This window comes from Myxocyprinus asiaticus, chromosome 29, assembly GCF_019703515.2.
Source record: "Myxocyprinus asiaticus isolate MX2 ecotype Aquarium Trade chromosome 29, UBuf_Myxa_2, whole genome shotgun sequence".
NCBI lineage: Eukaryota > Metazoa > Chordata > Actinopteri > Cypriniformes > Catostomidae > Myxocyprinus > Myxocyprinus asiaticus.
Genome location: NC_059372.1, coordinates 8348104 through 8375863, shown reverse-complemented (window position 1 = coordinate 8375863; position 27760 = coordinate 8348104). Strand labels below are relative to the sequence as shown.

Sequence of the window (27760 nt, the reverse complement as noted above, 5' to 3'; positions counted from 1 at the left end):
GAAAATAATTATTCGTGCTGGAAAATATTTCAGTATAAAAGAACTGTTTGACTGTGTTGCTAACAAGGTTTTTGTTACATTTACAAAACATGGCAACGATCGGGACTCGGAATAGGAATCAAATACACAATTATTATAATTCACTGCCGGCGACTGCGCATTGTGAAACAACGTCAACGATTAACAGTCATGAACGAATCCCTGTCACATACTTTCTCTGCTCATCTGCTGTCATCTCTTCTTTGCTCCAATGAAATAGTTTAAGGATTAATATACTATAGTGCAAAATAAGATTTTTCCGTTTCAACATTGGTATTGTGTCAACAACAAAACCATTTGAGTTATAAACTTTAGACAACAATGACGGTCGAACGACTGAATTTTTTTGGACCACATGGGTGTCTGTTACTATAGATTGTACTTTACTGTTACTGTAGACTGCTTAATCCGCGTATAGAGAGCGGCAGAACTGCAACTCTGTAAATATCGTAAATATTCCTACAATTCTGTGACATTCCAAATTTGAAACATTTGAAAAATAAAACATACTTTTAGAAGTTTCTTCATGTTTCATCATTACAGGGACAAATTAAAGATTGCATTAGTCATACTGGTCAAGCAAAATTACTAAAAAATTCAGATGTCCATCCAGTTAAATGGGCAACATCAGGGTGGACAATAACAGGGTGGACATTCAGTGGATAAATTAGCCACTACATGGTCCGTGATTGATGTCTAGGAAACATATTTGTAAATTAATATTTATGATTTTATTTCTATTAACATAAATACTGCATTTTTTTTTTTTTTTTTGGATTTTCTCCCCTTTTCTCCCCAATTTGGCATGCCCAATTCCCAATGCGCTCTAAGTCTTTGTGGTGGCTTATTGACTCGCCTCAGTCCGGGTGGTGGAGGACGAATCTCAGTTGCCTCCACGTCTGAGACCGTCAATCCATGCATCTTATCACTTGGCTTGTTGAGCACGTTACCGCGGAGACCTAGCGCGTGTGGAGGCTCATGCTATTCTCCGCGGCATCCATGCACAATTCACCACATGCCCCACCGAGAGCGAGAAACACATTTTAACGACCACGAGGAGGTTAACCCAACGTGACTCTACCCTCCAACTGGTTGCTTAGGAAGCCTGACTGGAGTCACTCAGCACACCCTGGATTCGAACTTGTGACTCCAGGTGTGGTAGTCAGCGTCTTTACTTGCTGAGCTACCCAGGCCCCCCTGTGCTATCTTTCTTTACTAAAAATATATTTGATTGATTTTTGGTTATTTAATGCAAGGACATTCATATACTGTAAGTGTTGCTTAAGTATCCAAAAACATTTTGGGTCCACTGTATATAAAATTTAAAAAAACTAATCTGTATTCTAACTACACTAACCTAAAAAAATTATATAATAATAATCAGGGCCGCTTCTAGGCATAGGCGAACTAGGTCAGAAACAGCCCTGATAATAATGATTGTTCTCTCCCAAATATTTTCCCGTTAGTGGTGCAGATATTTTTATTTCACATAGCAGAGAGTTTTTTCTTTTAAGCGGAACTGATCAAAGTTTCCTGGTGGAATTGCTGCAGTAAAAGTGTCAAGTCAGTAATTTGAGGCATGAAAGTGAAAATGATTAAGGGTTTTTGGTACCGTCACTAATTTAGGGGGTTTCGTTATGTTATAGAGGTCTTTCATGGAAACATATAGTATTTAATTGAAATATATTTTTGATTATGTGGGCAAATCAAAATACAATTTCAGTGTAACATTTATTAAATAGCTTGTTTTTCACGTTTTTTTAAAGTACTGAAATACTGTTTCAGGTTTAGTACTTTTAGTGTTTAGTACTGTTAATGTTTATTTATTTTTATTTATTTATTTATTTATTGGTTTAAATACTAAACCGACAATCTTGATTCTAATGACTTTTAAATATGTGAGAAATAATCCAGGGGTGCTTATTCATGGTCAGGATGATACTTGACTCAGGAATGTACACACAAACGTCTCTAACTGCACTAGTTTGATTTCACAGATTGTTGCATAAATCATAACGAAACATATGTGTTGCATACTCAGGCATTAGCATGTACTGTCTTCTACATCAGTTTTCTCTTTCAGGTCGACTACTGTCATGGCGGAGCAACAATCAGAGAATCTTGCTGAGCAAGTTAAATTTTGTATAACTGGCAAAATATTTATAGCTATCTTCCTGAATAATTTCACATCCAGTGGAATAGCACAGGCATTTGAAGGTAACTCTATCACCCCCTACAGTGCTGAGGTTTTTACCACCAGTATAGCACAAGAAATAATGGTTAGTATACTGTATACAACAGGACCGCGCCCTTGCAATGCAGTGACCAAGCGTACTTGTAGGCTGAGATTATGCAACGCCATTTTCCGAACTCAGTAAATGGTTTACTAATGTCTTTCAGCTCCATGACACATGGCTGAATCATGTTGGCCCTCAAGCAAAGTCTTAAGAGTATGTACAGTTTTGGTATCTGTCAGCAGCTTTTCATGTGGTAGGAGTTGTTTCAACCACTTTAAGGCAAGAAAACATTCTACACAAGTATGCAAAGGCAGACAGAAATAACTGGCCAACACATTTCAAGAGTGCAGTCCCGTTTGTGTAACTGTGGTGGTTTAACCTCAATACTCAAAGGGGCAATGGAGTAACCTTTAAATTTCTGTGGAAACCTGTTTAAAAACAGTGATTACATTTGAAATTACATTTGGTTATGCTAGTGCTGTAGAAATTATGCCATTCCCCTCTAACAAAATTTTATGTAGTATAATTTACTAAAAGCAGCAGGGGACACATGCCAAGACATCTGGAGGGCTCTGACTGTCTTTCTTCATCACAGCGTGTTACTGGGCAACTCTTACACATTCAGTTCCCAACTAACTCCTGCAAGAGCAGGTGACACTGGTTGGGCTGATCTGAGATCAGCGTTAACAAGGAGAGTTTTTTTAATAGCAAAGTTGTGGGGATTCTCCTCTCTAGGATTAGATGCCCGTAATTCACCAATCCCACTTTGTAACGTCATGGAGACTACCCAGCTGCTTGTTTAAAACTTCACAGTTTCTTTTTAGTGGTGCTTATTAAGGCAAACATCACTTTTATTGCTTATACATATGGGTAAAGATTATATCAAACCAAGCCCTAAGTGTTAAACTTTGGTGTGACATATCTGGCAACGTTTCTGCTATGGACTCGAATGAAACCTCAAATCTTTTTGAAGAGAGGTGTGCTATTACTTGTCTAAGCAATCTTAGACTTGCAATTTTTGCCTGGTTGATGATAAAATGGGTGAAACAATCACACAGACTTACATGGTAGTATGGAACCAAGCCATATCTTTGTACCAGAATTATATAGAGACTTAGGGGTTGTATTCTTTTAGCAACCGCCTAGCAATGCACTAGTTCCATTCAAGTCAGAATTTCCAACTAGGAAAAGTGAAATGGAACACCATTCGAAGTTGGACTTCCAACTTGAAAACTTGTGCGGAAATCTAAAACTCAGATTTTGCTGAGATGCAGGTGCATGACGTCACGCAAACATTTCGGCACCCAGGAAGATTTAAGCAGTTGATGATGAACATTCTCATTTATCCAAATAAAATGCATCAATAGCCGATTTTCCACTGGGCCAGTTCGAGCCAGGGCTATCAGTAGCCTCGGACCTCGAGCCGCAAGACCAAAATCGATCTGTGTTCCCACCATTGTGCTAATAATTCTGCAGTGTTGCCCAAAAATCAACCCTTAATACGCTGCTGCGGTGCCCACGTCACACACCCCTCCCATTTCACAAGCAAGAGGGAAGCTCAAGCTGAGGTAACATGTTATCTAGAATATCGAGTTTATATCAAATGTAAACAGCAAGATAAGTTAACTTTGACAACTGCCATGGTGTCCCGAGTGATTTCTCCACTAACAGCAGGACGATTTCCCAGCACACCATCTATCAAAGTTTACAGAACTATGGAAAGTAATTTCTTTGGGCACTACTTTGTCAATTGGCCGTTTTAACGAATTTGTACTGTTGTACTGGAAACGCAACTGACCCTGGCATGCACTAGCAAGGCCTAATTTGGACACTTGTCTAATGAGTCCAAACTCCTACCGTTGATTATCATACAACTTTTTTAGCAAACATTTGTAGAGACAGATATGTGAAATACGATACATTATACTCTCTTTTGATGATCGTACATTTGTAGAACAAATGCTAGCAATGCATAGAATCATTTATTCTCCACAATTTGGTTGAAAGTGATGTTTCTGTACACCTGCTAAGCTAACGTTAGCATCAGGCAGTGGAAAGCGTTTATGGTCGAAATTCGAAATATCAGTTAGGAATATTGCACATCTGAGTTTGAATGGAACAAGGCATAAAGTCACTCAGAACATAGCAATGACCCACAACACCCAAGCATCGTGGCAGTGAGATTTGTACAGGAAAGCACCACTCAGACAAACCTCATTTTTTTGAGGAACCTAAGGATCAAGTCTGGTGTGGTATAGTGGTTAAGGCTCAGGGCTAATAACCAGAGGATGCTGGTTCATTTGTACACTGTCGAGATGGACTTCATTTAAATACTACTTTGTGTGTAATGAGAAGTGTCACTGTATGAGGGAGCCTTTATTTCTCATTTACAGATTGAGACATAGGGGAACATGACACGCCCCCCTTGGCTCTGCATTCATGTCCTCCACAGTCATGTCTAAGATTTCTGGCACCAAAACAACGTCACGCTTCCTATTTCAGGCACAGGTGCAACATTTCAGCTGTGGGTCGAGTGACCGAGAGAGCTGGACTGAGAGAGAAAGGGATGCTGGGTAAGAGTGGGTTACATTAGGACTCTTTGGATGGGGAATATGATGCTTCCTGGTAGCTTTTAGCAACATGGGGTGAAGGCAATGTTAATGCTGTTAATACTGCTAACAAGGCGCTAATTAAAGAGAGGACTCTTTACTATGTTGGCATGAAGCTTCAAACACAGTAGGTATGCTTTCAATTTTGTACGGAAGTGAAAATATAGGAAGAGTTGCAAATTTTTAGCCCCTTTTCAGGCAAACTGAGAAAAAGTAAACTCTTGACATTATGAAAATGTGTGTGGTGCTTGCCCATGCAAAACTTGCTACCACGATGCTAGATTGTGATGTTTTTCAGAGTGTTTGTTAGTGTGTTGCTATGTGGTTGCTAGGGTGTTCTGAGTTGTTTCTTATGGGCCCAAGTCAAAACAGCCTATCTCCAATTCCTATGGCTCAGGTCCATCCTTCATCTAAAGTCTTTGGCATTTTTTCCCCTCCAATTTTATTGTCCGAAGGGCTGCAGACTGTAAGTCCAATTGCTTAAAAAATTAATAGAAAAGTAAACCTCTCATCAACAATGATTTGAGGTATATTGTTATAAAAACACAGGTTGCACAGGTTACAAGTTATGTTCTGAAGTTTTGGGCATAAGAAGTATGAGCAATAATATTAGTGATGTTTGACTTTGCAAGCGACACTAAATACAGAAACACTGAAGCATACAGAATCCAGAGTTTCACTGACTCTTCAAAGCACTTGCGTTTATTATTCAGAAAAAGAAAAACACAAAAAGCATCACATTATTGTAAGGGTCATATCACAACATTAACTAAACATTCCAAAAGCATTTCTTCATTATAATACAATCAAAAGATATAATTTTCACAGATTACTTGAACTTAAAAGATTCACTTTGTTTATTTGGCAATTTTACAAGGCCATAAAATGCAGACCTGTTTCCTCAAAAAAGGTGCCATGCACCGCATAGTCACAGCCCACATCAGGCACCATCAAATAAGGCTTGTAAAACACATTATGAGCCAATTATGACTTCAACATGTCAATATTATGAAGCACTAATGCAGTACTGAAATGGACTTTATGGCGATTTGACATCAAAACATTTGCACACACGTTTACAGATTATGCATAATATATTAGGTTACCTTGTTTGTTTAAAAACATGTTATGTATGTTGCATACATGCTTACATGATTAAAAAATTCCCTACATGGCATTGTAAGATATGCACTGTATACAAAGCACTCAGTAAAATAATAATAAAAAATAAAACTAAAAAAAAAAAAAAAAAAAAAAACCTATAGAAAAATGTGAATGAGAATGACAGAAAAAGAGAGAAAGGAAATGATGGGTATATAGGCACAGAAGTTTACTAGGTCACAGAATGTCCACTAGGGTTACTTTCCAGAATACTTCAAAAAGCACTCATGAGACAACTGTATCCTTCTGAGGTTACAGACTGCAATAAGGTACTTTTGAAGGGGTGATGACCGTTACATACAAAAGAAAGCAGTTTATGTTCTGCAAAAAGTTCAAAGTTGAAAGGTTTGTTCATTGGGAAAATATCCAAGATTCAAGATGTCTGTTCAGAGATAAAAGTGTCCTTTCGAGGTTGTTCAATCCTGGTCACATAATGACAGTTTCTGTGTGCAGGGAGTTTAAAAATGGTCTGGCTTTCAGACTGGGGCTTGGTGGGCAGGACGTAGGGGGGATTTTGCTTGCGGGAGTATGCTTTGCCCATCTGGATGGACGACGTTGATTGGCTGGCCGAGAAGGACGAGAAAAATTGCTTTTGATGGGGTCAGGAGACGATTCGCGGATGACCTAAAGGGAAAAAGTTTTAATGTAAGTATCTGTATGTGTAAATGAACTATTTTTGTGTAAATATACTTGTTTTTACAAATAAATATGTGGGCATATTGTCTTTATTTGACAGGACAGAGGAAGCAGAAAGAATGGCGGTGAAAAGGAGAAAAAGGGTGATGGGATCTGGCCCAACTAGTAGGCCAGACTGAAATTTGGATCCCTGTAGGAGCAACTCATATCCTTCTTGTCAAGTAGTGCCATGGCTCCAATAAGTGTAAAAAAAAACTGCATTATAGCCAGTTTACATGTAGTGTGTGTGCAGAACACATTTATATATCCTCCTCACCTGCTTGGTGTCCAGTTGTTGGGTGACAGTGGTTATCTGACTTCTACTGTTCTCTATCTCCATCATTTCCAGAAGCTGGTCCAGGTTGAGACCTGTGTGTACCTTGCCATAATGTTGAGACCCTGCTCCCAGAATCCTCTCCACCATCCAGTAGTCAGAGAATAGGTCCTCATACTGGAAGCCCGCTTTGTGAGTTTTAGGTCCAGGAGCCTTTTTGTGGTACCCTGCTTTTAGGTGAGACTGCGAAGGGCTTAGGTTGAAGGCCAAGCCATTTTGCTCAGGAGCAGAGCCAACCATCTCGCTGTCTCTGTTCTGGAGCAAATGTTGAGGGGGAACAGCTGCCCTAGGTTCCTGGCCGGGCTCCAGTTCCACCTTAGGTACATCACAGTCTGAAATGCATTTCTGGATGGGCACATGTGTGGACGTCCACCTGGGGTCGAACTTGCTCTGGCAGACGGGAGTGTTGGCGTGCCTTGGTGGTTCAGTAGAGATCACAGTGGTCATGAGACCATCCTCAATCAGGGTTTTCCCCTCATTCTCCTGCAACATAGCGCCAAACTTACGCAACACTGATGGACTACCACACTTCCTGTCGACCAAGAGACACTTCCTGTCAGGTTGTTGTGATGACTCGTGGTAGGTGGAACGAGAGGGTACGGGTGATGCATTTCTCTGTTTAATTGGCTGTTTAGAAGCTGAATATTTAGGGGGAAGGTTTTTTGATGAAATCGGGTCTTTCCAGCTAACATGACGAGCCTGAGACTCATCCAGACTTGATTTCTTGTTCTTATTCTCAACCTCCTCAAACTCTTCCACAACTATGCCTGAGGCAGTCCTGAGGCAGAGGGACAGGTACATCAAGTAATCACAAAAGGGAATTGGTCCAACACTATACATTAGTCAATAATCATCAACCAGATGGCATTAGTTTTCCTTCACATGGAAGTCATTAGGTAACAGAGATAAACAATTCCTATTATGAACATACATTATGACAATGTGAGTTAAAAATGAGTCTGATCAGTCTAGATAGGAAAGGCTTTACCTGTTTGTCCCAGGGTTTGTCTTCATACTGTCCTGATAACTGTGTGAAACTGGATATACCTTGGTGTTCTGAGTCCCAAAAAAGAGGGGGAGGAAGAAAGATGAAAGAATAATGTGAATGAATTTCTCTAGCAGAAGTGAAAAGATAAATCTTTGGTTCAGCTGGTTGGCAAGCTGACGAGCTGACAATAGCCCACTTCCCAATAAAACCAGGCTGGGAGACCAGAAAACCATCTTAGACTAGTTTAAGCTGTTTTTATTGTTTTCAGCAGGGCTGGATGAAGGAAAGATTGAACAATAGTGAAAGAGATACTCACTGTATTTGGAGCTCCAAGATTCCTTTGTTTATTTCCCAATTGTGTCCCCTGCTGGAGGTATCGGTTGAGGATATCTAGTGTGGTGTCCTGGTTGTCAATATTATGACAACTGTTAGGGTTATGGCTGCCATTGCTTAGTGGATTAAGCATGTAATTGTTGGAGCCATTACAGTAATTGCTGGGATGGTGAAACCCAAAGCTTCTCATAACTGAAGGATCACCTCGAACTCCATTGGACTGACGAACTGGGAGGTTGTTGTCGGGGCGACCAGATGGATAACCACTGGCTTGGTTGACAGGAAGCAAGGTAATGTCAAGGCTTTTGTTGTTGGTGAGATTGTTTGTGTTGGTCTCGTTGGCCTCTCTTCGTGCTTTGACCTCATTATACAACTGAAATATAATCACAATACACAAAGAGACATAACATTGAGAGGAAAAGAAAACTGTATTGCTCTTTCATAGCTCAGGAGACATGGAGCTCAGGAGTCAACTTGTCTCAGATGTTTCTGAACAAATGAGGCAAATGTTGACATACAATAAGAGTATAAAGCAATAAAAATGAATGTGGATAGCATCACTAAGATAATTTGTTCTTGGAAGAATTTGATGATATATTGAAATCTGACTTTTGATTGCAGACTTTAGTATCTTGGCAATCTGAGGTCCCTTTGAGACATTATAAGGATTTCTTCCAAAGGGAGAAAACTGTATTCTTGTATAACCAATAGATAAACAAGCCAAACCAAAAAAATACACAAGCCATGGACTAGTGGACTAGTTATGCAGCCTAAGCATAAAGACACTGCATGAGGTTTCTCTATTAGAAAGGGGTCAGTGAGAGGGAGAGGGTTTTTTTTTTAGGTTACAAACTGGTAATTACAAGGGTATTATGCTATAAATGTGGTTTATGAGGACATTTCTGGTGTCCCCATAATTTAAATCACTTAAAAAACATACTAAACAATGTTTTATTGAAAATGTAAAAATGCAGAAAGTTTTTTGTGAGGGTTAGGTTTAGGGGATAGAATCTATAGTTCGTACAATCTAAAAATCATTATGTCTATGGAGAGTCCTCATAATGATAGCTGCACCAACATGTGTGTGTGTGTGTGTGTGTGTGCTTGGCCTGTTTCAGCAGAAATGCATAATTTGTAATTAACTTGCGTAGTCTGTGTTTTGGCGTGAAAGACAGAGAGACTGCGTGTGAATGTTTGGGTAGTCTGCAACCCCTCTCCCTTTGGGTTTAATAAGCTTGTTGACATCTGTCAAAGTCATGGTTCCAGACGAGAGAGAAGCACCTATTATTATAGCCAAGAAATGCAGCCAACTTAGACAACAGGCGGTCAAGATCTTTTCAGCCAATCACATCCCTCTAACAACAACAACAAATGTTACTTCATGGACATTGGTGCATGCAGACTCAAAGTGTTGCCACACATTCTGGTATGTTTGAAAGGCAAAAAGCATAATTTATTTTTTTATGTATACAATGATATAATCAAAGGATCTGCATTTTGAGTTAATGGGATAGACAAGCTTTGTATTTTAGTGATATACAGTGATATTTATTTTAGTGATATATACATATGTATATTTGCCTTTTTTAAATAAAATAATACAAATAAATAAAATAATTACAATTTATATATTCAGCATTACAATTTTAGTGAAACATTGATTTACAAAAAATTTACATGAATTTCTTAGTTTTTGTTATGTCCCCTTTTGCTTTAATGACAGCATACACTTGAGCTGGCATGGACTTCACAAGTCTGTTCAAAAGTTCATGATCCATGTTATCCCAGAATGATCTGAGAATGTTTCAAAGCAAGGTAATTTGACTTTTTGTACAAAGGAGTTAACAATGTCACAAATTTGCTAACATTTAATTAGTGACCTAAAAATAGTGTAGAATCTTTAATATTTCTTCCCTGTTAGCTTTGTTTTAAATTGTTTAAAATACACTTTTTTCAGATTTAAAGGGAAAACAATCCCACAATTTCAATGTGGTCTCAGACTTTTGGATGCCCCTGTATGTACAGTATAGACTCATTATGTCAATTTGATTGATAACATTGCAGTTAAATATTTCTCTCACCTCTTCAATCTTCCTCTGCATTTCCTGAAGCTGATCTTCCCATTCTTGCATCTCAGAGTCAAAACTGTCCAGCAGGTCAACTCTCTCTCCACCCCACCCACAACCCCCAGGATCCGGCCCACAGTGCAATTCCAGTGCGGCCATTCCTTTATGTGCTCAGAAACTTCTGCTGCTATTCCAACTGAAATGTTACTGAAGTGACCACACAGTCCACCAATATCTTTATGAAGACAAAAAAACAAAAAACAAAAGAACATTCATTATTAATTGCATTCTTTGTAAATGATGAGTAAATGACAATTTTCATGCTTGGGTGAACAATCCCTTTCCGTAGCCATAACAGTTCAGTAAACTATACAGAAACTTATGAATACTGATTGCAAGGAATTAAGTGACCATGGAAAAAAATTTACTGGATTGCTTTTCGGTGCTACAGCATGAGGTTATGTAATGAATCTTAACTTCTTCTGAATGTCTTCCTGAGTTTATCATTACCAAATTTCCTAACATCCTTTGAAATATCTAATGGTGTATGGCAGGAAACAAAAATCTGATTTTTATTTGCTCTGGCCACCTGCCTTGACCTAACCCTATATGCATTCCCCATCCTTCAAACCTGTTGAAATTGTCAGCATGTTCTTCAGACTCCAGCTTCTTTAGACTTGCTCTAATTACCTAAAGGCACTTTTTCTGTACAAGATTATGATGGAAAAAAGTTATTTGGAAGATTCCCTAATGCAAAGTGACTTACAGTAGACTTATAATATGGATAGTCTCCCTGGAACAACCTCAGGTGTCTTGATCAAGACAGCATGGTGAAAAGTTGGGTAACCCTTTCAAGGTTTGAGCCTACAACCTTTAAATCACCAGCCTTGATCTTTAACCACTAGGCTATACCACCCACCAGCACTTCTTTTGCATTAAAGACAAGGTCAAAGTTCCCTGCAAGTGCAGAAACTTTTACCTGTTTGGATGAGCTCAGAATAGCTACGTCCTTTCCATGGTCACGTCACTGAGATTTTCTGTAACGCAACTTTGATTTACGACAGGAATTAAGGATGGAGTTGTCGGCCATCACGGAACATGACACCCGGTTGAACTCTCACGAAATTGCCAGAATGTACCACCATGTGACGTAAGTTAAGATGGATATATATAAACTCTGTAACTATGTATCGTAAAGTAAAAAGAATAGCTAGATGATAGAGTATCAGTTTACATTACAATGTGTTTGTAACGTACTACATGAAAATTAAGCACAGCAGTCATAATAAAGTAATACATGTATTTAAAGACAGCTCCTCAAAAGTTTTACATACATGTTGTGTTAGTATTGCTCTTTTGAAGTCTATTTTTTTAGATTACTTTTGAAAAAATTAAAGAATAAATTAAAATTAAAGTATTTAAGTGTATAAATATTACAAATGTTATTATTTCACTATTTTATCATTTTAATTACATTTTATCATATTACTCGATACACAGTAAAAAATGAACAAAGTAGTGTAAAGTGTGACCAGTGAGGATTTATCAACCACAATCTTAATGTTATCTAATCTATCCAACATTGTCAGTCCAAGTTATATGATTCAGAAGAAAAGTTAACAAGCTTCATAAGAGTCTGTTGGCAAATTTATGTCAACATCCGTAAAATACTCACATCTCTCCTCTGTATGTAATCACCACAAACTTTCTTCTTTAGACAATTCTACTTCAGCAAACAAACCAAACCATTGCAGTTTAAGTTTCTCCCCATTACTGGTTTAAAAGACAAAGTTTCTGTTTTGTTCTTGTCTACAAACTTTCTAGGCTCTTACCAGTTAAATCCTACTAATGTTTCCTCCAGTAAATCCCTCTTATGAACTAAAACTCCAGTTCGAATGCTCCAGAATACGAGTATGTTTCAGTTCCACCACCCCTTTGACAGCACCTCCACTCTAGCGGCACGTAACACCCCAAAGACGCCCAGAGACTCGCGCCCCCTGTTGTGACGTAAAGTCCTGCGTATTGGATCTTATAATTTTTCCTCTATCCAGCGCTACAGTCCTGTCCAGTCTCAGGGTAAACAACTCCTAGTCCTGAGGGGCCCCTGGGCTTTATAGTGATTCTCAAGTATTCAACCCTGCCACGTCAGACCCGGCGGGTGTCCGGTGTCATAATGTCAGATTTATTCCAGCATTCGTGGTCTTCATGCAAGAGACTGTCGTCACCCACATTCCCGGTTAAAATTACAAAGACAGAGGGAGAGTGTTTACATGTTGTTTACATGGCTATTTTGAAATGCCCACTTCTTCTACCCCACCTCTGTGAAGCTGTTGCTAGTCTGCTTTTAGGACTTGGCAGATTGCGGTCTTGTGACTTTCATTCCAGTTGTTTCACCTTCTATTAACGCCAATGGCAAAAAACTATTTGTGACCCTCAAAACACTCTGTTCATTTTATTTTTAAGATGCCATCGGATAGAATTAGAGCATACTAAGTGTGCTGCCCGCGGTACTTAATGGGCGCCTCACGCTCATTTTGGCATGTATATATTTGACACATGTGGTTGTTTCGCAGTAAACATACAGGTGTCAGTTCTGCCCTACTATTGCCCGCAGACTCAAATAGTTTCTGGGCACATTAGCATATGCGAACAAAAAACAACAATGTTGCAAAAGGAGGAGAGAGGTGTAAAAAGGCATAGTTTATCTAAAATTGAAAATCTTTTTTTCACCCTCATTTCATTCCAAATGCACATGGTTTTCTTTCTTCTGTGGAATACAAAATTAAAAGTTAGGTAGAATGTTCAGTCTCAGTCACCATTTACTTTCATTTTATGGAAAAAAAAAAATGCAATGAAAGTCAATGGTGCCTGAGGCTAACATTCTGCCTAACATCTTTTGTGTTCCACAGAAGAAAGTCAAATGGTGGAACAAAATGAGGGGGAGTAAATGCTAACCGAATTTTCATTTTTGGGTAAACTATCCCTTTAACATGTTATACATTGGCAATAAAAAGGATGTGAACACTTTGGAATTACCTGCATTTATAAATTTGTCTTAATCTGGTTACAATATTACAAAATTACAATAATGAACAAACATAATCTGTCTTAACTAATAACACACAAATTATTGTATTGTTCTTGTATATATTGAATTCATAATTCAAACATTCACAGTGTAGGTTGGAAAAAGTATGTGAACCCCTAGGCTAATGACGTCAGCAAAAGATAGAGTCAGGAGTTGGCAAATCTGGTATCCAATTAATGAAACAAGATTGGAGGTGTGGGTTAGAGCTGCTTTGACTTACCACTCAAACATTTTGAGTTTGCTATTCACAAGAAGCAAGAAGCATCTGCTGATATGGACTATGCCTCGCAAAAAAGAGATCTCAGAAGACCTACAGTCAAGAACTGTTGCTTTGCTTGAAGCTGGAAAGCGTTACAGAGTTACCTAGAAGAGCTTAGATATTCATCTGTCCACAGTTAGACAAATTGTCTATAAATGGAGACGATTTAGCACTGTGGCTGCTCTCCCAAGAAGTGGCCGCTCTACCAAGATAACTCAAAGGGCACACTCTCAGAATGCTCAATGAGGTAAAAAGAATGAAATTAAACATCGAAGTAAATCCACTACAGAATGGCTTTAAAAAAAGAAAATCCACCTTTTGGAGTGGCCCAGTCAGAGCCAGACCTTTACCCAATAGAGATGCTGTGGAATGACGTCAGTAGAGCCGTTCACACCAGACATTCTAAGAATATGGCTGAGCTGAAGCAGTTCTGTAAGGAAGAATGGTCCAAAATTCCTTCTGAATGTTGTGCATGTCTAATCCGTAACTACAGGAAACGATTGGTTGAGGTTATTGCTGCCAAAGGAGGATCGACCAGTTTTTAAATCCAAAGGTTCACTTACTTTTCCCACAGCACAGTGAATGTTTAATGGGATGTGTTCAATGAAGATTTTAAATGATTATAATTGTTTGTGTGATATTAGCTTAGGCACATTTTGTTTGTCTATACTTGTGACTTTGATGAAGATGAGATCACATTTTATGACCAATTAAAGGGTTCACATACATTTTCTTGCCACTGTATGTATATCCTTTCTGACCAAACATTTGTATGCCATTAGGTGGAATTCTCACCTTGGGATGTAATTGTCAGACAATGGTTTTCAGTTGATTGGGTAATGTGTTAATGTGCCTCTTAGTGGTAAATCGCAGTTGCATATTTTGTTTCAAGTCTTTGGTGGCAAATACACAGCAATCGTCTATATGTGGTCTGATAGCCGTAGTCCTTAATGAAAGAAATGTCTTCTGGGTATTGTAGTTTCCAATGGCACCAGGGAATGTAGAGTACTGATGTCTTCAGAGAAATGCGCATAATATTTCCTGGTGTGTCTAATAGTAGTTCTTAGTGGCAAATAAAAACTGTAGATCCATCGGCAGCCATATATATGTGATTTAGGTGATACAGTCCTCAGGTTTTTGGTAATTTAGGTTTTACAGACTTCTGTGCTTAAACATGCAGCATGTGCTTGGAAAGTGACCATCCTGTGATTCTGCAACCATGGTGACATACAGAACATCGACAAACAAACGAAAACAAAAGGGCAAAACTATGCTAGGAGTGGATGGATGGTAATCACAGGACAAAAAAGAGGGTAAAAAGAAATACGAGTTTAAAAATGGTGGCATACGAGAGAGAGGAGAACAACACTAGAATGAGGATGAATAAAATGATGGGCTGAAACATCTGGGTGATTAACCAACAGTATTAACAAACATCCATTAAAAACAGGGGTGAGTGGGAAGACAGGATCAGAGAGAAAGAGAGAACGGTTAAGATATTATGGCCATCAACATTTTTAATTTTGCATAGTTTATATAATCTTAGCATTCCACAAATTTATGCTTGCTAGTTTGCTAAATGTTAAAAGCACTCAGGAGGGTTCACCCAAAAAAGTTTAATTCTCTCATCATTTACTCACTCTTATGTCATCCAAAATTTGTCTTATGGATGGTTTATTGATTGGCCCCATTCACTTTCATTGTAAGTACCTTACTCTAACCCAATTTTTTTCCTTTTTTTAAAAGAAAATGAGGGTTGAGACCAAACTGTTGTTGAGACCAAACTGTTTTTGTGGTAATCAATATTATGCCACAAATGCTGTCCATTGAGCTTAACTTGTATTGAACCCGGAATATTCCTTTAATAACAAATTCATTCTCGGTCTGTTAAGTGTATCACACAAATCTATCCTATGACTTTAGCAGACCTCAAATATAACACAAGATTCATAGGGACTTCTTTTATGGTGCATTATTTGTCCTTCTAGGAGCTTGACAGCCACTGGTTACTGTCTACTTTTGTTGTATGGAAAACAGCAGCTCCTTTTGTGTTCCAATTAAGACAGAACATTATACAGGTTTGAAGCAGCATTAGGGTGAGTAAATGACATTTACTCATAGTTTTTGGGTGAACTTTCTTTTTCTACATCATACAATCAAACATACTATTACTCTTGTTTCACATAGACGCACAGACTCTTGTCAGACTCACAGACAACGGTTCTTCTGAATTTCTTTCTTCAGGTCTTGAAACTTCAAGTCGGTCTATAAACCCCTGTAGCTCCTTCCTGAAGGCCTTCATCTGAGCATTAATGCGGTAGAGTAGCTCATGCTCCCTTATCCGGCCACCATCCTCATCATCTTCCATATGACCAAAAAGATCCCCATTAGCTACAAACACCCGTGCCTCCGCTATGATTGTACTAGTGTCGGCTATGAGCCGGTCAATGGTTCGTCCCAGTCGCTCTGCTTCGGCACGGATGTCAATCATCTGCTGCCTGTCCCGTATAGAGCGAGAAAGGAGGCGTGCTGAGTCAGGTGAATACAGAGGGCGAGTTGGCGTGAGGCAACGAGCATTGCAGACTTCCTCCGAGTCACTTTCTCCACCGACAGGACCCTCGCGTTTACGATGGGGAGGGAGGCGAGAGGAAGACGAGTCCTCATCGCTTCCTCTACGCCCTCCAATTCCAGGACCACTGTCACTCTCTGCGTCACTGTCCCGTTGTGTGACGGCAAGGTGCGATGCTAGGTCATATCGCTGCACGTTGGAAAGCAACACTCGGTTCTCGTATTGAAGCTGCATCACCTTCCCGCTCAGGTCGTTGATCTGTTTTCTAGCTGCCTTGAGCTCCTCCTGCAATGCCTCGGCTTTGGAGCCATCTCCCGCTCCACTGGTGCCGCCCAATGAATTGCCACCTGAGGTATGCCTTGTGCCCTCTTTAAAGCGCAGTTTGTTGAACTCACATGTCACTCTCTTATTCTGCTCCTCTACATCCGCCAGGTTCCTCCTTAGAAGTTCTGCCTCATCCTCCACGAGCTGTAGTTGCTGCCTAAGCTCTGACATCTCTGATCCCTGTTCACGCCCCATTCCTCCTTCAGCTCCAGATAGACCCCCATTGGATGTCTCGTCCCCTCGAAGGTCATCCAGCTCTGCTCTCAGGCCACGGTTCTCCACCTCCAACTCAACAATTTTACGCCCCAGGATGTTGGCCTCCTCTTCCACCAGTCGCAAGCGGAGTTTCAGCTCTGATTCTCGGGTCGTGGGAGGGCCACCAGCTTCACCCTTTGGATGGGGACTGTCCAGATCCCCATAGAAGGAGTGATACTTCTGTAATTCTTGTTCTAAGCGGTCCTTTTCCTTCTCAATCTTTGCCATTTTCTTCCTCATTAATGTCGCTTCCTCTTTAATGAATGCCACCTGGCATTTCAAGTCCTCATTATCTTCCTGAGGACAGAAGGGTTGCGTCACATTTTTGGGCTTAACAGAACCAATACTGCAAAGTTCTACACCAAACACAAGAGTATCAAAGCAGATCCCAAATACGTGCAACTGAAAAAAAAAATTGATTATAAGGACCAATTGAAATACGGGGACGAGGCTAGTTGTCTCACAGGGAAGTTGTCACAAGGGCTATATCTTAGTAACGATACGATTTGGAGTCTAAAGTTAAATTGTGCAAATGTGTATTTTCTCTAGCAGAGGTTTTGTGTATTGGCTTAAAATGCCTACTTCTAAAACTTGTTAAACTAGAATATTTTTTGTGAATTCTGCTCACCAAAGTAAATTTTTACTATCATCATGTTTTTGTAATAGTTCTTTGGTAAGCAAGTGAACATAATCAAACCATATTGGCATACTTTCAGATATATTTATACATACATATAAATTAATGACCACTCAAATTAAATGAATCTTATAAAAGCTGTTTTATTCTACATGGAAAGGGTCCCCTCATGGGGGCCGCCATGTTAGGACCACATGACCATGCAAATACTACTCAATCATAGTAACCGTCCTGTTATTGGACACTTTAACTCATGGATTCAGTTAATCGTAGTTAACTGTGAATAGTGAATTTCTACATTGCCATTGGTAACTAGGGATGCACCGATACCACTTGTTCTCTTCCGATCTGATTCCGATATCGGAAATCTCAGTATCGGCTGATACCGATCCCAAGCCGATACCAGTGTTGTTTTTTTGCATAATCAGTTTAGAATATCTTTGAATTATTGTGTGGAACTAATTGGGAGTACTCTTTCATATGTAAAGAAACACAAACCTCTAACTACACATTATTTCAATATAAATGTATAGCTTATTAAGAAACACTTTATTATTCACTAGTATAGTGGATAATGTAGCAGCAAAATTAACAGTAATTCCAGTCTTCAAGTTTTCAGTAGAAAAGAAACCAGTGTTTTATTTGTGCTTTTTTTTTTTTTTTTTTTTTTTTTTTCAGAAATGTTTCAACTTGCATCTGGACTTTAAAGGATTCAGATTTATTTTTTGTTCAATTTAGTTGTAAGACATCAGTCCACTTTTCATTCACACAGTTATTTTTTGGAACCCATTCAACTTAAATACTGTTATAAATTGTAAACAAATACTAATGATGACAATAATAATAATAATAATAATAATAATAAATTGTTATTAATATTATTATTACTGACTTTTAATTTTAAATACAACAGTAATATATTTAAATCGTGCACTTTTTAAACCCTCATGCTTTTCTAAACTCTCCAGGAAGTCCTGTATGTGTCTTTTTGTAGGCAAGTTCACACTAGTTTAATTCGCTTCTTATTCAAATTCTGGTCAAATGCACCTCCGGTGCTGTTCTAAATGCATATTATAAATGAACCGAACTGTTGAGCATCTACATCTGAGATGCTGTTCTTGAGTAGCGCTCAAATATTGCGCACCGCTGTGAAGGCTAAAAATAGCCGCGAGTGCATCACGAGCCTGTGTTTGAGTTTGTGTCAACAGAGCAGCAGCATTCACTAACGCGCTGGTGCTGCTCATACTATATATTTACTTATTAAACACAGCCTTTTGTGATTCACAGAGCTATTGCACGTCTTCAAGTGGCTTTGAATAAAATGCACAAGTCATATGAACTGCTTTAACTGTGTTTTTATGGTTCTTTTATGTCATTTTTGGAGCTTGACAGTAATGAACATGATTAACACACCGTATCGGATTTGGATCGGGCTCGTCAGACCGATACCCGATCTGTCTAAAAGCTTCAGTATCAGAGCCAATACCGATCCAGATATCGGATCGGTGCATCCCTATTGGCAACTGAAAACTGCTGTGTTTGAATGATGCTGCATCCAGGCCTCTAGGTGTCAGTGTAAGTCCAAGATGACAAATTAAAAATAATTACTGAGTGCACCTTTAAATGTGATACATTTATACAATTTATCCATAACAGTATATGTTGGCCAAAACAATGTTTTGATATTTTTGTATGTTAACTTTTCCATTTTTGTTGTTTCATGAATCTATTTGTGCCTCATTATTGTTTTTCTTATTTTTTGTTTACTATTTTAGGCTTTTTCATTGAAAAGCCTAAAATAGGCTGTTTAAGGCAGGTGTAGATTTAAAGAGAGGCGTCGATTTTGTGGTTGTGATGGTGGGGACACGTTCCCCCATCAATCCCCCAATGTTCACATGAAACCTACAGTACGCCACTGGTTTAATGGCAGGTTGCATTGCGAAAACGTACCCCATATAGTGTGACAACATGCCCTGCTCTTGGGGAAAGTTGTCACAAAAGGTCAATGCGTTCAATTAACTGTTTTTTTATTTTTTTAAAAAACTTTTATGTAGCCAAGACTTGAAGGTGTGTGGCCATGCAGAAATTGGCTTTCAAAAATAAACTTACCCTGAGAAATATTCACCTGAGTAAATAGTGTGACAACTAGCCCTGGTCTCCCGTATAGGTTAATTGAAATACAGACACATAATTGTTTTGTTGTTTTTCTTTGTCTGTTTGCTTAGCTTTCGTTTCAACCCTCAAGGACACATTACTGGTTTCAGAGAAGAACAATGTTTCGAGCTCACCTCTGTAGGAGTCTGAGTCTTCCTTTCAGGCTTTTGTGCATCCTTGCTTCCTCTTCGTTTTTGAGACTAGACAAAAAGAACTTGCATGAATGCTTGAAATCAAGTGTGCCTGAATATGAGTATAAATTATTAGGTCTCAGTGTTTGTGGGCCTACTGTACCTCTTTGGCTTTGTCCAGTTCATTTTGCAGAGCCTGTTTGGTGATTTCCACCTCAATCAGTTTCTGTCTCAGTCGCTCATTCTCTTCTTCTGTCTTTGTTCGTTTTTCCTCTACATTCTCCAGCTCATGGTGAAGTCTCACAGACACATCCTTGGCAACCTTTCAAAAAAATGTCAAGGTGAGACTTTGTTAAAAGATCTGATCTGTTGATTCATGAGCTATCAATTAAGCAAAACGCTTAAAGGGATAATTCACCCAGTTATTTAAATTCTCTCATTTACTCACCCTCATGCCATCCCAGATGTGTATGACTTTCTTTCCCCTGCAGAACACAAGCAAAGATTTTTAGAAGAATATCTCAGCTCTGTAGGTCCATACAATGCAAGTGAATGGTGACCAGAACTTTGAAGCTCAAAAAGCACATAAAGGCTGCATAAAAGTAAACCATCAGACTCCAGTGGTTTAATCAATGTCTTCCGATGCGATCCAATCATTTTTGGGTGAGAACAGACCAGCTTAAAAGTTTTTGTAACTGTTCACTTGCATTGTATGGACCTGAGATATTCTTCTAGAAATCTTCAGCATTTCTAAAAAGAAAGTCAAACACATCTGGAATGGCTGGAATTATCTCTTGTTACAAGAGCACATTAAGTTGCTTTTGAGAGAAGCATCACCTAACTGACAAGTTAATAATATATTTTTTAAAAGCATTATAAAAATAGGTCTATGAGTGTGGGGAAAAAACATCGCAGACATTCACACTTTCTCATGGCATGTATTTTAAGATAAGAACATCTGTTATTGCCTTCAAATCTTGCTCTAAGCTCCTCAGGAGGTCCTCGTCAATTTCTCCTGTTTGTGCGTAGCGTAGGCGTTTGCGTTCGGCCTTGCGGAGCCTGTACTGAAGGATGCGGCAGTTCTTGTTTGCGCGCTCCAGCTCACGCCTCATGTCTTGCAACTGACAGGTGTCCTCCTCGTAAAAGGTGTCGCGCATCTCTTCCATCTCCGTCCGCATCTCCTCGATCTCATTCTAAGACAACCAGAGTGTGCTCATTAAGAAAATCTTAATTATAGAGAAAAGCCCTTTTGTCAGACTTTCTATTCTGTCATTACTGCAGACCAATGCAAAATAGGTCTCTGTATTTACATATTGTATTTTGATAAATCATGCACACTTAACATTTCCAGCTGACCTTCTGATCACAAATGATACATGTCAAATTAGTCCATGTCAACCTATAGCTTGAATTTGATTTTAGGTACATTTCTGTCTGTTTATCATATCTATCTATCAGTCTAACTTTCTCTCTGATCTATCTATCTGTCCATCTCTCTCTGTCTTATCTATTTATGAATGAACGTTACATTTATATAGCACTTTTCTGACACTACACTCAAAGTGCTTTACACAGTGAACAGGGGACTCTCCTCAACCACCACCAGTGTGCAGCATCCACCTGGATGATGCAACGGCAGCCATAGTGCGCCAGTACACTCACCACACACCAGCTATTGGTGGCAAGGAGAGAGTAAAGTGATAGAGCCAATTAATGGATGGGGATTATTAGGACGCCATGATTGATAAGGGCCAATATTTGGCCAGAACACCAGTGGTTACACCCCTACTCTTTTCAAGAAGTATCCTGGGATTTTTAATGACCACAGAGAGTCAGGACCTTGGTTTAACATCTCATCCAAATGACAGTGCCTATTTTCAGTATAGTGTCCCCATCACTATACTGGGGCATTAGGACCTAAACAGTCCACAGCATGAGCACACCCTGCTGGACTCCCTAATACCTCTTCCAGCAGCAACCTTAGTTTCCCAAGGAGGTCTCCCATCCAGGTATTGACCAGGCTCAGCTCTGCTTAGCTTCAGTGGGCAACCAGTCTTGAGCTACAGGGTGATATGACTGCTGGTATCTATCTATTTGTGTCTGATCTATCTATCTAGATATCTATCTATCTCTCTGTCTTATCTATATATCTGTCTGTCCAACTCTCCCTCTGTCTTATCTATCTATCTATCTGTCCAACTCTCCCTTTGTCTTATCTATCTATCTATCTATCAGTCCAACTCTCCCTCTGTCTTATCTATCTATCTATCTCTCTGTCTTATCTATCTATCTATCTATCTTTCAGTCCAACTCTCCCTCTGTCTTATCTATCTATCTATCTATCTATCTATCTATCTATCTATCTATCTATCTATCTATCTATCTTTCAGTCTAACTCTCTCTCTGCCTTATCTATCTGTATATTTATCTATCTGTCTCTCTGTCTTTCTGTCTAACTCTCTGTCTTATCTATCTATCTATCTGATCTACCTGTCTGTCTGTCTATCTTTAGGCCAGACATTTTCTCAAGAATCGCAAACAAACCTTAAGATCCTCGTTTTCTTCTTCTAATCTGTCGATCTCGTCCTGTAGGGCTTCATTCTGCTGTGTCACGGGCTCGGCGGCAACGCTCGTGGCCTGTGCCGCGGCCGGTATGGGTTGCGTGTCTCCTGATGCTTTGCGCTGCATCCTGCCGCTTTTCTTCAAGCGCTTGTTGATGTGATACTGGATGATCTCCGACTGCAAACAGCCCCCGCCCCAGAAGGCCGGCCTACAGCCCACGTCCTCTCCTCCTGCAGCGGCCTCTGTCCCCCTCACAACACCGTTGGACAGCTCCGCAGACGAATCTCTCTTGATGCACGTTAACCGCAGCGAACGACGCGTGTCCGGTGGTGGAGGGCGATCAATCCTCTCCTCAGTTCCCCAAACCGCATCTGTTTCAGCACCACGAACAGCTGCCGCGCCTCTCACTCTCACCACACGTCCCTCTTGGACCGCCTGCTCTCCCTCAGGTCCTTTGCCGGCTTTACCTCCGAGCTTTGGCGCAGTGGATGGTGTGGTGCGGCTGTCGCTGGGTTTGGAGGCCGGTTTAGAGTGTGTTTGTGCGGTTGATGGAGAGCGCGATCGCCTCCTCCCCTCGCTTCTGTCCGCGGATGGTGGAAAATCCGCAGCGCCACTTGCGGCGAAGCTCTTCATGTCATATAAAGGACCTCCAACAGCACTTTAAGTGGCTTATTTCATTTATGAGAGGGGGAAAATGTAATTAGGACCATTAATAGAATTGTATATAATTATAATCCAGTATGCATTGAAAACCACATTCAAGGCAATTATAGAACAGCATTTTTTTAGGGGAAGAACGATCAACAAAAAATGTTAATTGCTGTCAATATCCTCCATGACTCTTAAAACGTTTTGTTCGTCGTTTAAAGGAGAATCCACTGCACGTAAAAAGTATGAACGAGTAAGATTAAAGAAAGTTATTACATCCAGCACAGTAAGCTACATTGGATTAAAAATGTGATGAGCCTTGTAGTTGAGAATTTGCGGATTAAGATACTTCACTGGACGCTGTTAATCTTAAAAGCATGCGCAAATAAAATAAAGATATATTAGAATGGTTGCATCTTTGTTGCAATTTTAATTTGAGTTATTCTTCAAGAATAGTAGATACTTTCTTACCTGCATAAGAACCTGTACTTGTTTTTATTTCCTGTGTGAGTACTGTAGGACATTTGGCAGCTCGAGGGTACCAGGCACTGCTTAGGCACGCGAGGCAGAGGCGTTGAATATTCATGAGCTGACGTAACCAATGATATACTGCAGGAAGTGTGAGAACCCTGTTTCTCATTTTTCACTCTGAAGTCGTTTCTGTCAATTTTATTTTAAAGTTTATAATTTTATTTGATAAACTGTATAGATAGACAGATAGATCAGACAGATAGATCAGACAGACAGACAGATAGATAGATAGATATATCAGACAGACAGATAGATAGATAGATAGATAGATAGATAGATAGATAGATCGATAGATCGATAGATAGATCGATAGACTAGGATGACAGACAGACAGATAGATAGATAGATAGATCAGACAGATAGATCAGACAGATAGATCAGACAGACAGATAGATCAGACAAACAGATAGATCAGACAGACAGATAGATTAGACAGACAGACAGAAAGACAGACAGATAGATCAGACAGACAGATAGATCAGACAGACAGATAGATAGATCAGATCAGATAGATAGATAGATAGATCGATAGACTAGGATGACAGACAGACAGATAGATAGATAGATAGATAGATAGATAGATAGATAGATAGATAGATCAGACAGATAGATCAGACAGACAGATAGATCAGACAAACAGATAGATCAGACAGACAGACAGATAGATTAGACAGACAGACAGAAAGACAGACAGATAGATAGATAGATCAGACAGACAGATAGATCAGACAGACAAACAGATAGATCAGACAGATAGATAGATAGATAGATAGATAGATAGATAGATAGATAGATAGATCAGACAGATAGATAGATAGACTAGGATGACAGACAGACAGATAGATAGATAGATAGATCAGACAGACAGACAGACAGATAGACAGACAGATAGATAGATAGATCAGACAGACAGATAGATCAGACAGACAAACAGATAGATCAGACAGACAGATAGATAGATAGATAGATAGATAGATAGATAGATAGATAGATAGATAGATAGATCAGACAGACAGATAGATAGATAGACTAGGATGACAGACAGACAGATAGATAGATAGATAGATCAGACAGACAGACAGATAGATAGATCAGACAGACAGATAGATAGACTAGGATGACAGACAGACAGACAGACAGACAGATAGATAGATAGATAGATAGATAGATAGATAGATAGATCAGACAGATAGATCAGACAAACAGATAGATTAGACAGACAGACAGATAGATTAGACAGACAGACAGAAAGACAGACAGACAGACAGATAGATAGATAGACAGACAGACAGATAGATCAGACAGACAGATCAGACAGACAGACAGACAGACAGATAGATAGATAGATAGATAGATAGATAGATAGATAGATAGGTAGATAGATCGATCATTCCCCCTACACAGTTATGCATGAACAGGCCAATAGTGTGACTACAGCAACAAATCCAAGAACAATATTCCTATTTACTATTTTTTTTTTTTTTTGCTTTTCTTCTGGTCAAAAAGTGAATAAAGATTAAAAAAAAAAAAAAAAAAAAAAACCTAAATACTTTCCTATCACTTACTGAACAGTTGTTAAAAAACTTTTGATTTAATCACCTTGATCAAAACAGAAAATGACAAATAAGCTTTAGCCCGTTGTATTCTGCCATTATGGATAAAAAAAAGTTACTTTTTGGATTTTTACTGCTGATTCTGTAATTTAACATTATACTTTTAAGCACAAGACAAATATATAGATAATGTTTTGTTTTAAACTTTTTTTTTTTTTTTTTTTTTGGCAGTTTCTTGGGTCTCAATAGTCTTGTTCAACTAGCTGTCACTGGAGAAGATTTTCAGTGAATAACTGTTTTATGGACCTCCACTTTATATGGAAAAGAGTGTCCAGGTACATTCTTCCAAAGTTAATTTTCCACAAGTCATGTGGGTTTAAAAACGACATGAGTAAATGATGACATAATTTTCATTTTTGGGTGAACTATTAAATCGAGCTTTCCCATCTAATGCCTCACTTAGATCAAATGATTTGAATCGCACTGAATTGAAAATGCTATCTGTGTAAATGTCACTGAGAGTCATTAGGTGAATCCCAATATTATTCTGTTATACCACCTATGACCAAAAGAGAGCGCCATCTGCCTGACTCTGTACGTGCTAAAAAAGCTGCAGGCCGGAGATCTCAAAATGTGAGCGGAATCTCCAAAAGTGGGCGGGGTTACTCCAAAAGGGGGTTGGGTGGCGTCAGGTCCACACACAGGGTTAGGGAAAGGGTTAGGTTAGGCATCTTTGCTGGCATTTTTGAGCTCTACCTGCAGCTATATCCTTCTCATCCGTGAGCTAGAAATAGTTTACCTTATTTCTGTTCAACAAGTAGAATGAAGCTAACTATTGCATCAAAGTATTTTGTTCGAGTAGCTCTGCTCAACTGGTTGAGCAGTGCATCAGCAAAGCCAAGGTTGTGGGTTAAATGACCAGAAATGCACAATGCATTCAAGGTATACAATGTAAGTCACTTTGTATAAAAGCATCTGGCAAATGCAGATTAGAGGTCTGAGACAAGGTTTTACATTTAGAGGTGAACTATCAGTCCAATAGCCATCTATCTGCTGGCCTACTGTAATACTCAGTGTATTGTCCTCCTACTTCTCGCCAACTGCACCACAGGCACAGAATTTTTACTAGGGACACTATAGCGTATTAGTAAGAAGATACATCACACTGACACTACTAAAAAATATATAAAAGCAATGCATTTACATTAGAAAGTGTATATGCATAGTCCATGATAGAAGGCTGTTTGTGAAGACAAAGAGCTAATTATCTCAGCGAGTGTTTGTAGCATATATTATCAGTGGAACAGGTTAAGTGAAAGGTGAAACCGCTTTCTGTTAATAGGCACAGTGGAAATCTCTGGCCGATCTACAATCCTCTTACTGACAAATATCCTTGATCAGACAGAGTGAGAGAGAAAGAGAAAGTTTGGAGAGGTTTGAAGAATAAGAATTTAAAGGTGGTATTATGACTGAAATTATTTTGAACAAACTTCTTCAACTTGCAGACTCAATGCATGCAATGTATTCTCATTTGGCATTCTAGATATGGAGCATTTCTATCATTGAGATTTTCAGCTGTGTATTTTAGTGTGTGAAATGCCTGAGTGTTGCATCCAACAGTGGGGTTCAACAACCATGAGGCCACGAGTGAAAGTATTTCTATTTTACATTCGTCATATTTTTTTTATAACATATTATATTACCAGCATAAATTTCTTGTTTAAGAATTATATTGTAATTGGTACGTCCCCCTTGGACAGCATGTACTCAAACTGGCATGGACGTTTGTGCAAAACCTGACGATCCATGTTATCCAGCATGATTTAATAATGCATAATCTGTAATATTTCTTATTCATTTTAAATCAGAGTATTTATTTGTTTACTTCATTTTTTTTAATTTTTATAAATCCTAAAACTATGTTTATTTTCCAGATATATTATTATCAATGTGGACATTTGAACCGACCTGTATTTTTTATTGTATTTTTTATGGCATGCAACACATAGAACATTTCTAGCTTTAAGGTATGTTTGTGCATGAAATGCCAGTATTATTGAGTATTTTATCTTTGTATATGTGTCTATAAGTTTATTTTGTGTGTGTGTGAGTGTGTGTGTGTGTTTGAGACCCACTTAGTGTGCTTCTCCCACTGTGACCTGGATAACACTACATACTCTGACGTGGATATAAGCTCTTTTACAGCGAAAGCCAATTTACTGGCTGATTAGACCAGATCTGTCTGCCCAACCCCTCAAAGCCCTGGCCTGGACAGCTCCATCATCGCCCTGAGGACGCTCAATTGGACGAGCAGGAAGGAGAGACGGGCGATAGAGGGTCTGATAATAACCAGGAAAAAGATGATGGGGCTAAACGAGGGCTTTGGTCTTCTGCTTAGCTTAAAGGAAAAGTTCACCCAAACAATGCAAATTAATGGAGGCCAGAACTTTGAAGTTACAAAAAGCACATAAAGGCAGCATACAAGTAATCCATACGACTCCTGTGGTTAAATCGACGTCTTCAGAAGCGATATGATAGGTGCGGTTGAGAAATAGATCAATATTTAAGTCCTTTTTTCTATAAATTCTCATTCCTGCCCAGTAGGTG

At 39.1% G+C, this 27760-nt stretch overlaps 2 protein-coding genes across 3 annotated transcripts; both read right to left on the bottom strand.

The window, feature by feature from the left end:
- Positions 1-5569: 5569 nt before the first annotated feature.
- On the bottom strand, positions 5570-15042 carry LOC127420541 (uncharacterized). 2 transcript variants are annotated; one of them, XM_051662906.1, is made up of 6 exons: positions 14585-15042; positions 10458-10677; positions 8360-8749; positions 8044-8111; positions 6999-7833; positions 5570-6670 (listed from the first exon to the last, which is right to left on the bottom strand). In XM_051662906.1, the coding sequence occupies exons 2-6, from the start codon at positions 10599-10601 to the stop codon at positions 6473-6475; spliced, it is 1635 nt and encodes a 544-aa protein (XP_051518866.1). In that variant the 5' UTR covers positions 10602-10677; positions 14585-15042; the 3' UTR covers positions 5570-6472. The 2 variants fall into 2 exon arrangements, with proteins under 2 accessions (XP_051518866.1, XP_051518867.1); XM_051662907.1 differs by lacking the exon at positions 14585-15042 and adding an exon at positions 12275-12761.
- Positions 15043-15050: 8 nt separating this feature from the next.
- On the bottom strand, positions 15051-23290 carry LOC127420537 (protein SOGA3-like). The gene is made up of 6 exons (XM_051662901.1): positions 22404-23290; positions 20828-21052; positions 20023-20181; positions 19863-19928; positions 16002-17234; positions 15051-15194 (listed from the first exon to the last, which is right to left on the bottom strand). The coding sequence occupies exons 1-6, from the start codon at positions 23052-23054 to the stop codon at positions 15084-15086; spliced, it is 2445 nt and encodes an 814-aa protein (XP_051518861.1). The 5' UTR covers positions 23055-23290; the 3' UTR covers positions 15051-15083.
- Positions 23291-27760: the final 4470 nt, after the last annotated feature.